The following is a 16,692-nucleotide window of genomic DNA, read 5'->3' as shown; positions in this document are numbered from 1 at the left end:
AAGAAGAAAACATCACCATTGCCAGCGGCTCTCTAAACAACATCTCTGCCTTCAGTCATGTCTCAGAACACTTGCTGACCTCTAGTCCAACCTGACCCTGACCACCCACCTGATACTAAGCATGATCTGAGAGCATGACACCCATGGTTATGAAAAATGGTGCTCACAGGCACCTGCCATGCTGTTTAGAGGGCTGTTTTCCATCTACAAGGGGAACAATTTGAGGTCAGGGACAGCTTGGTAATCTATCTCTAGTCACTAGAGATACAGTGCCTGGAACATAGATCATCCCAAAAGTTCACTGAATAAATGGTGGAAATTGAAATTATCCTCCTTTCATATCTACAGATGCCAAAGAAATATTCAGCACACACTAACAATGTGTGATTTCTTTGCTGACAGTCATCCCGAGCTCTGCCATTTTCTTTGGGGTGCCCTATCTCATGACTCACTTTTAGACCCTTTTTAGAAACTTGCCTCATTCTGCTTGGTATTCTTCTGGATTAAGGTCCTCCCTTCAGTGAGTAAAAGCCTACGTGGGAGAAAAAAAAAAAAAAGCCTATGTGAACCCCCCCACACACACACACACACACTTACATACATTGCTTCTAAAAATATGTGTTTTCAGTGAAAGACAGCTGACCCTGTTTTCAATTTTGGCTAAGATGATGCCGTCATTTAAGGGATAAATGGCAGTTATCTTTTACTCCTAACCTCATCAGTAGAAGGTTGCAGGCAAGTAAAAAATACTTAAATAAGTAAATATGAAGCTAAAACCACAGAGATGATCAGAAACAGCAATTATGATTCAGTGGTTATCAAGCTCCATATCTTATACTAAGACTTAAAAGAATCTGACAATTGCCCATGAGGGTTTGATCACTGATCTATATGACCTGGGATTTTGCTGTAGTCACTGGTACTATGGGAAATCGGGGTGGGGTGGGGGTGCAGAAATGTGATTTTTCTACCCTCAGTAGGAGTTATAACCACAATACCTCTTACTTCCCTTAATTACCTACACCATGAAAACTGTCTCAAATGTTTGCCTAAAACCTTGTTCATTATTGTTAAAAATATCCTGTGTAAGGAATATATTTTTGCAAGTTTGTGAAATACTCCCTTAGTAAGCTTGGTAGAAGATTTTAAGTAGTGACAGGAAATTTTATATGGAGCTATCAGTTAATTTAACATTGCTGCAAATCAATCGAAGAGTCATGGGCTTCTCTCTTTTCTATTACTTTCAGGGGGCAAAATCTACTACAATTTAAGAGACTCGTTGTTACTTTTTATATGTGAGAATTTAGACATAGGACAGACGTGACCTGCTTATTAAAACTATTTTCTGGACCAAATATTGGGACAAATGGTCTGAAAATGGGGCAAACTACTTAAAACTAAGACTGTGCTCAAAATATGAAAGGCATAATTAATTGCTCTAGTTATGCAATTCATTTTCCTTTTCTTTGGCTATGTATAGATGAAGGGAGAAAAGAGGAACTTTAAGAAAAGAGGAATTCAGAGCCGGCCATGTGGCTCAATGGTTAAGAGTTGGCTTGGGAGTGCTGGCTCTGAGCAGCAGGGCCGCGGTTCAGATCTCACATGAGGGCCAGTGATGCTGCGCCCTCTATAGCTAAGATGGTGAACAACAGCTCAACCTGGAGCTGGGCTGCCGTGAGTCCATGGCGTAGGCTGCAGTGGGCTGCCATGAGCTGCCATGAGCTACCGTGAGTGGCTGGCAGCCAGCATGAGTGGCCGGCAGCTGGCATGAGCTGCCGTCCAATGGCTGGCGACTGATTGCCTCACCGTGAAGAGCACAATGATAATACCAACATGGGCCAGAGAAGCGACATCCTCCACAACTAGACTGAAGAACAAAAGGACAGCAACTTGTCTGTTCCCTTCCCCCAATTCCCCAATAAAAAAACCTTAAAAAAAAAAAAAAGAAGAGGAATTCAGTCTATGGGGAATTAATTACTCCAGGGGCTAGCTTTGAAATAAAGGAGCAACAGGAATGACACCTAAATTGAAATCCCTATGACAATGGTTAAAAGTAAACTTTAAGAAAGTGGACAAGACTGTGTAACATTAGATTGGAAAGACTTTGGAAAACGTTTATAGTGAGAAAGGTATAAATGACCATTTAGATTTAGGTTGCTTTTAACATGTTGTCTTTTAAAGTAATGTTTATTAATGTTTGAAATAAAAAGTTATACTTTTAAGTAAGAAAAGGAAAACAAAAAACTGGGAATAAAGTTGTGTGGGCAGCAGCCCCTGCTCTAATTCTATGCGTACAACACACAGTAGACATTAATAAATCTTTGTTGCCTGGCTGACTAGAAGTTGGAATCATAAGAGTGAGGCAAGCCTGCACTATAATCAAACTGAAAGCTCGTTTTAAAAGGTTCAACAGGTAAATGTAAAGTTGTGAAGAGACCATGACTGTCACAATCCATTATGAATCTGCAACAACCACAAATTTAACCAAGTCCTTCTCAAACCTTTTCTTTCAACTTTTCCTGCTTATGAGTATACTGAGGCCATTTCACAAATGCTTACTGCTCTCTTTTCTTGCAGGCAGGTGATGCAAGCTCAAGTATCTTCAAGGGCCAACCAAGTCATGAAAAATAAGGCAAGTGGGCCGAGCGGGGAGTCCGACAAACATGAAGCACATGCTGTGTGTTTAAGGGAAGCATCTATTGCTCAGCTCACGCAGGTTATCATCCTGCAGAAATGTAGGACTCGTATAATAAAGCTTCCTAATTTCTTAGAAGCTGAAAATTGGTATTTTTATTCAAAACTTCCAATTGTTAGATGACAGCAACTAATTTTTAAAAATCAAGCACTGTAGAGCAAACAAAATTAATCATGACTAGAAATGGTCTGTGGGCTCTTAGCATGGAAACGCCCTTCTAAAATAGCGCCCTACAGTTTTAAATGGTGCCCATTACTCATAGTTGTTTAAGATTTGGCGAAAAGGCTCCTGGTTCTACTTAGCTGCATTGTCCATGCTTTGGAAAACTTGGCAGAAATCCTCTCAACTTTGATCTTTTTTTCTGGGCAGTCATAATTATTTCGTTAATTGGACTCTTTCTCGTAAAATTTGGACTTTATGTGTACATATGTTTGTTCGGGGGCAGAGAATGATATAGAATTACACATTTCTTTATTTGTATGTTTTGATTTGATACCAATGTGTCAATTTTCTGTCCTATCAGTGGATGATGAGAGGCCAATTCTTTATCTCTGGCAGAGCAAAGTGCTACACAGGATTCCAAATCAGCAATGAGGGCTATGTTGTTCCCAAGTTTCGTCTCTTATTTTTCACATTATATAAATGACTTGTTCTAATCTGGCTCTCACGCTAGACAGATGCTAACTGTGACTAATTCATCTCTGTACTCTCAGGACCTGGCAAAATATGTGGAATGTAGAAGTCGCTCAACAAATATTTATTGTATGGAAATTAACTGACCCACAGTATCAAAGCTCCTTAGGTTGGCTCTCAAGGCCTCTCTCATCTCTTGACTTCAGCTTCACATTGGGCTCATCCCCAAGGAAAACCTGGGTGATAACCACACTGCTCTGGGGGTACCTTAAAATACACTGAAACATTTATTCCTTCTTCTATATCTGGAATTCTACTGATTGTCAAAAATCCAACTCAAATCTTACTCTCACTGGGAATTCCATTCCACTATAGTGAATTTGTCTGATAGCCAACAAATTATAAACCACTAGTCATGCTCACAGGAAATATCAGGACAATCCAATTTATCTGTTTCTACAGTTAAAAAAAAAAAATTTACCTTCAGAAAATGTTGCCTGCCTCTATCAGTTTACAGGGACACTACGTCCCTCCAAATTATGCCCAAAGGGACATACATTAAAGTTATAAACTCAGAGGCTTGTGGAGACCAGACAGGTAACAAAACTGACTACTACAATGTAGGAAAATTGGGCGTTGAACAATGCAGGGCCAGAGTCGCCAGTCCTCCGTGTTTTTAACTGGCCAAAACTGTAGGAGCCAAATGAAACAGGTCTGTGGGTTGCCAGTTATGACCTTGTGCATAACAATTTTCCTAGAGTTTAGACAATGTTTCCAAATAAAACAGCTGGAGGACACATATGAAAAAAAAACACAAAACTGGAAGTCACTAGACATACAAACCACAGATCTAAGAAGATCCTGTAAACTGAGTTAGATGAATGTTTTGAAATGCCTCAACAAAACCCTTACGCCTAAGCTCTAAAATATCTCAAGGAGAGCAACAGCTTTCCTTTGGAAAGCCACATTTGTGGGACTTAACACAGAGACTGAAGTTTTAATCACATTGATTGCATCTTCTTACATGCACATGTTTGAAAAAGGGGTGGTTTGGTTCTTCTAAAAAGAATGGAAGCCAGAAAGTTGCAATGGGTTTTGAATAAACTATGCTGGTCTAGAAACATATCGTTCTTTCTTAATACAAACAAACGCACAATCACATAGCTCAAAGCGTCCCAGTGGGATTGAAATAAGAGTGCTAAAGTGAATTTGCATAATTTATTCTATCCAAGTCAATTACTGGTTTGTTTGTTTTTTTCTATCCCACATTCCTTACTTTTGGGAATTGTCTTTAGAAATATATACTTCTGTTGGGGCTGTCAATCAAAGGGCTCTATGACCGGGTACAATACCTTGGCGGACCAATGAGAGAATCTCATTTCTTGGATGTAACGGTTGGTCTAGAAGTATGCATGACTTAAGTCAGGTTGATGAAGGATCCTACTTCAGAGATAAGGATGCTGCAATGGGGTGAGATGGCAAGCCATAGGAACCATGTAGTCTGGGTTCTCCCAATATTGGGGTGGGGGAGAATCCTACCAACACACATGAAGAGACCACTTCAAAGTGATGAAAGGGAAGAGAGATTACTGATAATACCATCTGAACACAGATCTAATCATGACTGAGGTTACTGCAAACTTGATCAATAAGTAAACTTTCCAACTTGAGTAAGTTTGATTTGGGTTCCTGTAAATTATAACCGAGAGCCATGACTAATACAAGAAACATTTGTGGTTCATATTTTTATTTAAGGAGAACATGGATCCAATTAAATTAATTTCAAAAACAGGCAGCTGAATTGCATGACTGCCTTCTGGCTCAACATATATTTATAATTCACATTTCATGTTCTAGCCATTTAAATCCACTAACGTCAGCAAATAAACAGTTTTCTATCCTCATTCAAGTATTATTTTAAAACATGATTTGTTTTTTTACTAATTATATCAGTAATGCCATGTTCAGTCCCAAAAATCTATAGAATACAAAAAAAGCACACAAAAGTACTAATTTCAAAAGTTAAGATTAAATGAACGTGCTAGTTAAAAGTTATATTCCATACGTTATTGTATATTCTCGGACACATATGTTGAATTTAATAATCTATGGGAATTATTTTTAGTGTGAATTACAAATTTAAGAATAAAAGGTGTGTTTCCACGTGTATGCAGTGAATCCCTGGTAAAATATTCACCTATGGTAGAGTTCAGAATCTGCATTTATCCTCTACAAAGAGGATTTTAGGACTCCTAGTTTAGCTAAAAATGCTTGATAAAGAGATTGCATTTAGAATGGTTAAATATGGATTTGTCATGTGACAACGTCTCCCAGTTGACATCAGAATTCAGGTTACTCACGGGGCAGAAAGCATGCTCACCTCCTCATTCTCGATTTTGAGCGTGGCCAGTCGGGACTGTAGCTGCTGGTACCTGAGCATCAGCTCCGCCTGGACCGGCTGCTGAGCGCTGACCTGACACACCTGATGGGGAATCAGAAGCAGCAGTTACAGCAGGGCGCCACTGAGCCAGCCTCCCGAGGCACAGTCCTCCTATTGAAATGCTACAGGAGTCAGGCTGAGCGCCTCAAGATTCCAACTACATATTTCCTTTTAACAGCTGCCTCCAAACTTCAGTTTTAAATATGGACCGGTGACGTCAGTGGGCAAGAGCAGAATGCAGCTGCTTGGCCCGGATATGACTGGGAAGAGAGCAGCTGCAGGAAGCATCATTCTAAGAATGGGGCAGTGGCTGTAGACAGGACTCTGATGCTGACGTCGCACTCGTGGAATTCTTAATGACTATCAGGCAGAGGACAGAGTATGCAGGATGATCCAAATGGACCAGGCAGACAAAACTAGGGCAGGCAACAGAACCTACTGGTTACAGCCAGCCGGGTGACTGGGGCACGTTACTAAACCTCAGTTTCCTTTTGGGTAAAATGAGGGTAATAAGCGTTCCTATGCCATAAGGTTAGTGTAGAGATGAAATGAAATAATGGACAGTAAGCACTCAGAACATGGCCTGGCACAGAGTAAAACCTCAAAAAAAAACGTGAATAACTATTGGCCTGTCTTACCAATATCAGCCAAACCACCATGGTGATTCACCATGAACTTGAAGAGGCCAAGTTCTTAAGCTTTGGTCGAAAGATATTTTGGCCATGGTCCCAATTATGGATAAGGTCAAAATTGGAACCTTTTAATAATATTAAAATTCTTCCAGAAAGGAATAATTTCTTCTCCTCTTCCTTGTCATAGATATGTTCTCGGTAGATGGGGGTTTTCTTTTATGGAGTCTCCAAAACATCATAAAGATTATTATTGCTCCCTGGCAGCACTGGTCATAAAAAAGGGCAACAGACTCACTTTATTAAAATAATAATAGTAAGAAACAAAAAGGTAAAAACTATTAATGCAATCAAAGTCACTTATCTGTGATATTTTATTATTCTATGTCTAACATATACATAACTTAAAAATTAAAACAGCAACCACTTGGTTTTGGAGAAACGTAATTCTGGGTGGCATGAGCCACGTGCCTATCAAATTCACATGCTATTGGTATAAAAAATGCTAACCATTTCTAATCAAATAATTCACTCTATCAAATCAAGCACAAATAAAATTAGGTTAGAAATACAGCAGGTGCACACATATATACCTTATAAGTTGGACCATTAGGTGTTTCAGAAAAAATTATGGCATTAAAGAAATCTGCCATAATTACATCTATTTTTTAAAACATACCATCACCACAATAAGCTAAAATTTAATTTTTAACCTGTGAGTATTGTTTTGCACAACTGGGCACCAAGTGCTATACAGTGTGTTCCATTTAATTGGCCCTTCATGTTTTCGCGTGTTCGCAGACAACAAAATGTATCACTGTAACTCATAAATGGTTTAAATGGATTTATTTCCCTTGGTAAAACAGGATAGAAAGGTAAATTCATACAAAGATATGTCATTTCTAATGTTCCTTTTACCATTTGGAGTCAATGAACCTTAAATGTTTGGGGTTTTTTTTCCCCCCTCTCTCCCATTTACAATTATTTTTCTTTTTTATGGGAATCTTTAAATCAGGATTCAAGAAGTCTTCAGATAGATTCCATTAGGCCAGCAAAATGTTTTGTTTTGAATTTAAACTTGAATGTCTTGAGGTGGAGGAAGAATTTTCTACCTTAGGACAGTTTAGTGCTTACATCCAGCTGAGTTTGAACCTAAGTTTGTTTGGCCTGTGTAGACATTTGAGTGTTTGATCCTTGCTTTAAAAAGTGGTGGCAGTGACTGATCTTAGCAAGATACTATGCTAAGATCCCATGCAAAGGAGGGAAAGAGAAGACAACTGGGAATTCTTACAATAGCAGGTGAACAGTAATGTAAGTGAAGAGACAATTCATTAGTTTAAAATAACTACTGACCTCATCACCCATGTGAGACTGAAATTCAAACTTCATTGGTGGACAGAAGGCAACAGGGTACATCTCCATGAATCTCTGCTTATCACTCCTGGGCTCCAAATTGTCAACTGCATTCTCAATGATGTCTAAGCCTTCATGTCTGGAGGTTTCAAGGTTATACTCCGCAGAGAGATATGTTCTCAGGGCTCTGTTCAGACTTGCATGGTAGCCAAGATCACAACACTTAAAAACGAAAAGAACACCATATACAAAAATTAATTAAAAAAGAATCAAAGACCTAAATGTGACAGCTACAACTATAAAATTCTTAGAAGGAAACATAGGAGTAAACCTTCATGACCTTGCATGAGGCATTGGTTTCTTGGATATGGCATAAAAAGCAAAAGCAAGAAAAGAAAAAATAAATAAATTGGATTTCATCAAACTTGAAGACTTTTGTGCTTCAAAGGGCACTATAAAGATAATCCACAGAATGGGAAAATTATATTTGCAAATCATGTATCTTATAAGCAATTTGTATCTAGATTATATAAAGAAGTCTTACAACTCAATAATAAAAAGACAAATAGTCCAATTAAAAATAAACTGATTCTGAATAGACATTTCTCAAAAAAAAAAAAAAAAGATATACAAATGGTCACAAGCATATGAAATTATGCTCAGCATTAGTCTTCAGAGAAATGCCGATCAAAACCACAATAAGGAGTGGCCGGGTGGCTCAGTTAGTTAGAGTGCATGCTCCGAATAACAAGGTTGTCGGTTCGATTCCTACATGGGTCAGTGAACTGTTCCTTCTGCAACTAGATTGAAGACAAGGACTTGAGCTGCCACTAGGCTGGTGATAGGCACCCAGATGGCTCAGTTGGTTAGAGCACATGCTGGTTCGATTCCCGCATGGGATGGTGGACTGCGCCCCCCACAACTAGATTGAAAACGGTGACTGGACTTGGAGCTGAGCAGCACCCTCCACAACTAGATTGAAAACAACTACTTGACTTGGAGCTGATGGGTCCTGGAAAAGACCACTGTTCCCCAATAAAGTTAAAAACAAAACAAAACAAAACAAAAACCCCACAATGAGATACCACTTGACATTCATTAGGATGGCTATAATAAAAAATAACAAGTACTGGGGAGGATGTGGAGAAACTGGAACCCTTCTACCCTGCTGAAGGGAATGTAAAATGGTGCAGCCAATTTGGAAAAGAGTTTGACAGTTCATCAAAAGATTAAACACAGAGTTAACATATGACTCGACATATGACTCGGCATGACTCAGCAATTCCATTCCTGGGTATGTATACAAGAGAAATAAAACCATTTTCACACAAAAACTTATATGTGAATGTTTATAGCAGCATTATTAATAATAGCTTAAGAGTAGAAACAACCTAAATGTTAATCAATGAAATGAAATATTATTCAGCCATAGAAGGAATGAAATACTTATACATGCTGTTGGGTTGTTGGAAAAGTCATAACATATTTTTTCTATGGTTTTCGTTGCAAAAATGTGTCATGACTTTTCCGACAACCCAATACAACATGGATAAACCCTGAAACATTAGGCAAAGTGAAAGAACTCAGTCACAAGAGACCACACATTTTATGATTCCATTTATATGAAATGTCCAGAACAGGCAAATCTACAGAGACAGATGCGATGGTGAAGGGGTGCAGGGTTTCTTTTCGGAATAATGTAAATGTTCTAAAATCGATTGTGGTGATAGATATACAATTCTGTGAATATACTAAAATAAATTGTAGATTTTTAATGAGCAAACTCCATGGTTTGTGACTAATACCTCAATAAAACTTAAAAAATAAAAGCAAAAGCAAAGAGTGAAAGGAAATAATGAAAAAATAGTATTCAAGTTTGTTCATGTATAGTGAGATTAGTACAATGACTTATGGAAATCCTTTGAGGACGCAAACACACTAACTGTAATATTTTGGATTTGCATTAATTTACTGAAGATTCAGTAATAATCTGTGCTCTTTTAGAAATGAGAACAGGTTTGAATCTGCCAAAATAGTCTGAGACTGCCTCCTTTCTTAACCCTAAAATAAAATTCTTCAATAAGAAATGATCACCAAAGTCCTTTTATTGGAAATAGAATTTTGTTTTGTATTCCTAAGAATAAAAGGGCTTTGGGATTCTTGAATCTTCATTACCTTTAATTTGTCTTCATATTTATTTTTTCATGTTGCATTTTAAGAGGATATAATTGAAAAAATATATATCTCTGGATATAGGTCAGTTATAAATTATTGACAGAATTTTACATTTCTACAGAAAAACAGTATCAATCTTTTAAAGAGGAAACAAGCGGTTTTAAAGGTACAAAATCAGGATAATCCTATATAGTTCTAATGAAATTCAATCAGTTCAGTTTGATTCAACTCAACTCAATAATTGGCCATCTATTAGGTGCCTGGGAATTTGCTAGGCTCTAGGAATATGAAGACTGGAACACAGTAAAATATAATCTTCATTCTTAAAGAATTCAAATACAAGTGGTTCATTAGTTTGCTTCTAAAAGAGTAGGAGAGAGGCACAAAAGAAGCAAATTTGTACAAAGGCTGCATCCACCAGGGCACAAACCATCGGGTCTGCCTTTATGAAGGTACAAATTTAATCACTGACCTGTCCTCAGAAGTGCCAACATGTTTCATTCTACCCTCACCCTCCAACTCTAGAATTATTAAATTTGGAATTTTTACATTAAGATGTTCTAAAATCTTGCTTCTCAAAGGGTGGCCTGGGGTGGGCGGGTGGCTCAGTTGGTAAGAGCTGAGTAATAAGCTTGCCGGTTCGATTCCCACATGGACCAGTAAGCTGCACCCCCCCCCCACTCTGCAACTAGACTGAAAATGGTGACTGGACTTGGAACTGAGCTGCGCCCTCCACAACTAGATTGAAGGACAATGACTTGACTTGGAGCTAATGGGTCCCAGAAAAAACAGTTATCCAATTAAAAAAAAAAAAGTGTGGCTTGTGGACCAACAGCATCAGTATCACCAGCAGCTTGTTAGAAATGCAGAATCTTGAAAAAAAAATAAAATAAGAAGACTCTTGGGCCCCACCCCTCAGTTACTGAATTAGAATTTGAGGTTAAAAAAACAAAACCACAGGCAAGAGAATTGCCTTGATTAAAGATTACTCAGTTTAAAAAAGCAGCAAGTAGCTGCCATATCACCATTACAAATACAAGCACCATACAATTGTGAAATGCAGCAGGCTCATCATTAATACATTTCCCATGGAATCAGCTGCACTCAAATATAGAGAATGATTTTCAGTTAATTAAAAAATTCTAGTCTCAGATGAGCAAAGTCCTCTTGCTCCTCAAAATCCATAAAGATTCTGTGCAGCAGTTCTATACACACATCAGAGGGGCTGAAAAATTATTTTATCTTTCAGTAACACCTCATCTTACAAAAACATGAATTTGAAAAGAAATGGCCTCATTTCTCTGAGACGTACCAGTGCTTCACAACACCCCACTATCCTGCTGCAAGAAGACAGATTCAACTTGATTATAACGAAGCGGATCACACAAGCTGCTTTATTTTATGAGTACTGATCCCAGTGGGACTTAAGACAAAATTGATATTGAGAAGAAAGAAATAGCCCAGAGAAAAGCACTGCCCTCCACACAAAAAAAATTTTTTAAAAAAATCCAAGTCTCTTTTCAACCTAAAAGAGACAGCAACAAAGAGGAAGAATGAAGAAAAAAGGGCAAGAAAGAAATCCAACCCAAATTACCCAATTCAGTTAGAGCTCTGAAAAATATACTAAGTTTTCATTATTCCCAGTTCACTCCTCAAATTTCTAAGTGTGGCTTCTTTGGGGAGTAAATGTCAAGATGACAAAAGTACCAGCACATGTTTTCACACCCAGGGCAGCCAGGCAGATTTGGTAGGTGTGGACCCAGCAAGAGACCAGGGATTTCACTGTGGTTTCCTAACAGGTTGGGGAGAAACATGCACGTGGCTTAATCACTGATCCAGGGGTCTCCCCAGGTGTCTTCTGGAGGTTTCTGTGATGAGGTATAATGGAAAGTTTCCTTCTCTGACCCCTACGGTACTTATCAGTCTGTAAGGTCACTTAATTGGCATGATTTTGTTACTACCAATATGCAACATTTTCTCTGCTCTAGGTTTTTGAAGCATCCTGAACATTAAAAGAAACAAGAAACAGTAATAAAGCTCTTATTCAAAGTCTCCTGAGATAGCAAGGCCCATGACAGAATCATCTTTTTTTCTTAAACTGGAAGCTAAAATGACACTGGATATGTTAAGATTCAAGATACTTGGTTTAAAAGGCCTGAAGTAATTCTGTGGAGCTTATGAATTATTAATGATGATATGAAAAGCCAGCTTCTGCACAAACAGTTGAGTTATAGCCCAAGCACATTTAATGATGAAAATACATAAGAGCCCAATAAAAGAGTTCATGAAAACAAAACAGTGTTGTTGTGATGGATTAAAAAAACTCTAGCTACATAAAATTATGGATTAAAACTGGGGAAGGAAAAACTGTCAAAAGCAAAAGGATGTATTTTTTTTTTTTTTTACTATATCTTAAGAGCTGCCAGCATAGATTCCACTAGGTATTCGTCTAAATCACCACAGTAGGTTAATATCCTTAGGCGAAAGGGATGCAAATAGTACCAACAATGAAGATGAAATCCACGTATTTCTGTGATGAAATCCAGGTATAACTGTGATAATCCTTCATCTTGCCCCAAAGGCTGAGAGGTTGGCTGAAGTATACTTGGTGGGTATAATGTCAGATATAACTAACTGGGTCACAGTTGTTCAGAGATAACATTTTTTTGCATGACATGAGAGAAGCCTTAGTGGGGTTAAAGCTTGGTCCTAGATGGGAGTTACCATAATGGAACTCCATGGAAAACAACTCCTATGTACATGTTTCCAGAACAGTAAGAGCCAATGTCATTTGCTGGCAGCCCTGGAAGTGCCTAAAGGGCAGCCACAAACTCCTAGGTGACTCCAGCATCAGGCAGTTGTCATGAGAATGGAGAGGGAAGGAACTCTTCTGCAGAACTATTCTCCCTGAACTTCTAACTATTCTGCCTTCACTCCTGCCTCTGTCTGAGAGCTTCCGTGATCTTTTTTGTCCTGGGTCTCATCTCCAGCTTTTAGTAAGCTTGACTTTGACCATTCCACAGCCATGGGTACTGGGTAAAGACTTGGTCTACCCCCTATTTTGAGTCTTTCTGAAAAGCAGTGCTACCCAAGCAAACTGAATCGGAAAAACAGCTTTTACATGATCATGGGGAGTTTTCAAGGGACCAGAAATAGAAAAGTGCAGAGCGTTTACATTAGATGTCAAGTGAAGAAAGTTCATTTCTCCTGCATAAATACCCTTGTCCTTCACTATTTCCCCCTCCAGCTATTCAGCACTTCATCCTAGAAGCCACAAACATTTTGTCAATGATAGGCGACTTGTAGGCCTGAACTTATCTACAGACAACTTTTACACGCCTGTATTAGAATCTGGTTAGAGATGCCCAATAGGCAGATGGATACACAAATCTGCAGCCCAGGAAGATGATCAAGGCTGGTGATAAAAATCTATGAGCCCTTAGACAGTGTTTAAGCCCGAGACTAAGAGACAGAAAGCCAAAGATCAAGTCTAAGGCGACTTTCAACATTCAACATTCTTGGTCCAGCCAAGGAGGAAAAGCAAACACTGAAGACTGAGAAAGAGCAGCCTGAGCTGCAGGTGGAAACCAGGTGGGTGCGGTTTCTTTTAAAAACGGCCCATGGCATCGCCATTAGACGGAACTCGAAAAGCCATCTACTTCAGTCTCCCAACTCATTCCAGTTTTTAAATACCCTTTCTATCACAAAGGGATGAAAACATGCATACATCATTTTACACAATAACTACACCATCCTAACCCATTTAACATCCATCCTAACCCATTTAACATCATCCCTTTATAATCTTCCTAATAAGAGTTCAGGCCTAATGGGGACCCCAGTATCGCAATTTGGCAGGCTTTCATAGGTAAACCTTAATACCATTATGTATAGGGGAAAGTCCAACTAACTAAGGAAGTCTGAACTCTGAATAAGTTTGTTTTTTGATTAAACACGTCTCTAGAGACAAAAGGATAAGGCTAAAAGCTTTAGGACAGCTGATTATTTAGAAATGATAAAATAAACATGGCATGTGGTAAATGATGTAATCTAATTTCAATCTCATTCTGTATAAATGGCTAAAAAAACACATGACAGATATCTCTACCAAGAAAATTAGCTGGCGTAAGGGATTACTCTATGGCAATATCCAACTAAACTAGTAACAGAGATTTATCTTCCAAGCTCCAAAGTGACCTGCAAACTTTTATAGGGAGTTACTGGAAACCCTGATGCTGTCCTGTAAGAATGACAGATAGATTATTCCTACTGGACATGTGGCTCTGGAACAAAACACAAATAGAATTTTACTGTTGAGGACTTTTGTTTCTTTGAATGACTTCTGAGGGTGGGTAGATGTGGAACTGGACTGAAGGAGACTATATTACTACTTCTACAATCTTAAAACCAGTTGTTTGAAGAATTCCAGATACACAGAGTGGCAAATTTGATTACAGATCAGAAATTCCTAGCACGAAGACTTGTATTCTCCCCTCTTTTATCTCTGCAAATCACAATCCCTTGAAAATATCAGCAATGAATTACAAATATTTGTTGCTTGTGTGATTTTTCTTCTGTCTGTAATACATCTTAATTATTACAGATTAATTAGTTACAGTTGATTTTGCACTTAATTTTTGGGATATCAATGATCACAGATGTAAAATTTATTAATGATAAAACTATAATCTATTGTCCCCTATAATTATGTCTTCATTCTCCCAAACCAATAAAATTTCCTTTGATCAATGATTGCAATACATGAGGATGACAAAAAAAATGTATACATGGGCCGGCCGAGTGGCAGTGTTGGTTAAGAGCTGGCTTGGGACACCAGAGGGCCCCTGTTTGGATCCCACATATGAGGGTCAGTGACACTGCCCTCTACAGCTAAGATGCTGAACAACAGCTCAACCTGGAGCTGGGCTGCCATGAGTCGCTGGCGATGGCGTAGGCTACAGCCACTGCTGCAGTGGGTTACCATGGGCTAACATGAGTGGCCAGCAGCCAGCGTAAGTAGCCAGCAGCCGCAGTGAGCGGCTATCCAGAAGCCGGCGACTGATCTGCCTCGCCCGGGAAGAGCGCAATGATGGTGCCAACTTGGGCCAGTGAAGCAACGTCCTCCACAACTAGACTGAAGAACAAATGGACAGCAACTTGTCTGTTCCCCTTCCCCCCAATTCCCCATTGCTGTTCCCATCCCCCAATTACCCAATAAAAAAATCTTTAAAAAAAAATGTATACAAGTGGACACTTCGGTCAACGTTGCTCAAGCAGTAGTTCACAGTAATCAGAAGTGTCTGGACGCTGTGGTAACCACTTTGAGCACCTCTTGTAATTGCAGAAGTCAAACGTATTCATCTTTTGTGATCGGTATATATTACTACAATTTTAATAACTTTTTCCTTTCTTAAATGTGTATACATTTTTGGGACACCCTCTGTATTTCTTACAATTCATACTTATTTTCTAGAATAACATAATAAAAATCCTCATTGTGACATTAATTCTATTCCACTTCCCACCTATTCCAAACTACGTAAGAGATTGTTATTCTACAAACTAAAATTTACTTAGGACTTCCTTCAGAGACAGAGAAGAAGCTATCTTAATAGGTATCTGCTTAAATGATAGTCTGGATTAACTACCATTCAGTTCATTCTGTAAAACAGACATCAGCAAGCCTGGGACATCAGGGAGCCAAGTGGAGCCAATGGCCTGATATGGTAAATAAAGTCTAATTGTAACACAACCACATCCATTTGCTTACTTATTATCTAAAGCTGCTTTTACACTGGAGTTGAATAGGGACAGAAACAATATGGTTTACAAAGCTTAAAATATTTACTATCTGGCCCATGAAAGAGAAAGTTTGTCAATCTGTGCTCTAAGGCATATGGACCAATGCCAATACACTGTGAACACACACAGTTAATAGGTTCTCTAGAATACTTCTATACATTTCTGCTATGTATGCTTCCAAGAGTCGATTGTATAATATTTGCACCAATTATATTATAACTTAATTATAATATAATTAATAAATATAGTAAATAAACTGATAAAATAAGTGAGAAAGGAGTTGTTGGAAAGATTTAACACTAAATAAAATTGCTATAAATTAGGCAAAGGTATGCGAATTATGCAATATTGTGAAAAACACTGTAAATATCCAGAGTATTTTTTCTTCTACATTACAGAACTCAAAAGTAGGAATCATAGACAATACATAATAGATGTGGTCTGTGCACATGAGGACCACTCAGAACGACATACAGAAACAAAAATCATAACATTAAAAGATTCACAAGTGCAAGTACATTGATACACTTCAGATTAAAATATTTAAGGCATGTTTTTATCATTTTATATAGCTCTCCACTTCTTTTTTTTTAATATAAAATATGCCAAACTTACAGGTAAGTGCAAAACATGTATGCTCCTTTTAAATAAATAAAATATTGGGCCAGCCGAATGGCGTGTTGGTTAGGAGTTGGCTTGGTACGCCAGCTCTGAGCAGCAGTGCCCCGGTTCAGATCCCACATGAGGGCCAGTGACATGCACCCTCTACAGCTAAGATGGTGAACAACAGCTCGACCTAGAGCTGGGCTGCCATGAGTCGCCGGTGACGGCGTAGGCTGCAGTGGGGCTGGCCGGCAATGAATGTGAGCTTTTGTGATCTGCTGTGAGCCACTGTTCAACGGCAGGCTAGCAACTGCCTCACCCAGGAAGATCACAATGATAATACCAACATGGGCCAGTGAAGC

General features: G+C 38.6%; 1 protein-coding gene across 1 annotated transcript in view; it reads right to left on the bottom strand.

Moving 5' to 3' along the window:
- The window catches only part of SRGAP1 (SLIT-ROBO Rho GTPase activating protein 1), a 300,419-nt gene that overhangs the window by 66,653 nt on the left and 217,074 nt on the right, over window positions 1–16,692 (bottom strand). The window contains exons 9-10 of the mRNA XM_019640518.1: window positions 7,751–7,972; window positions 5,709–5,810 (exon numbers count right to left, since the gene is read on the bottom strand). Of these exons, the coding sequence (XP_019496063.1) occupies window positions 5,709–5,810; window positions 7,751–7,972 (324 nt within the window). The remainder of the gene's footprint in view (window positions 1–5,708; window positions 5,811–7,750; window positions 7,973–16,692) is intronic.

The sequence above is a fragment of the Hipposideros armiger genome, unplaced genomic scaffold, assembly GCF_001890085.2.
Source record: "Hipposideros armiger isolate ML-2016 unplaced genomic scaffold, ASM189008v1 scaffold_51, whole genome shotgun sequence".
NCBI lineage: Eukaryota > Metazoa > Chordata > Mammalia > Chiroptera > Hipposideridae > Hipposideros > Hipposideros armiger.
Note: the sequence above shows the minus strand (reverse complement) of the source record. Positions and strands in the feature narration are given on the sequence as shown.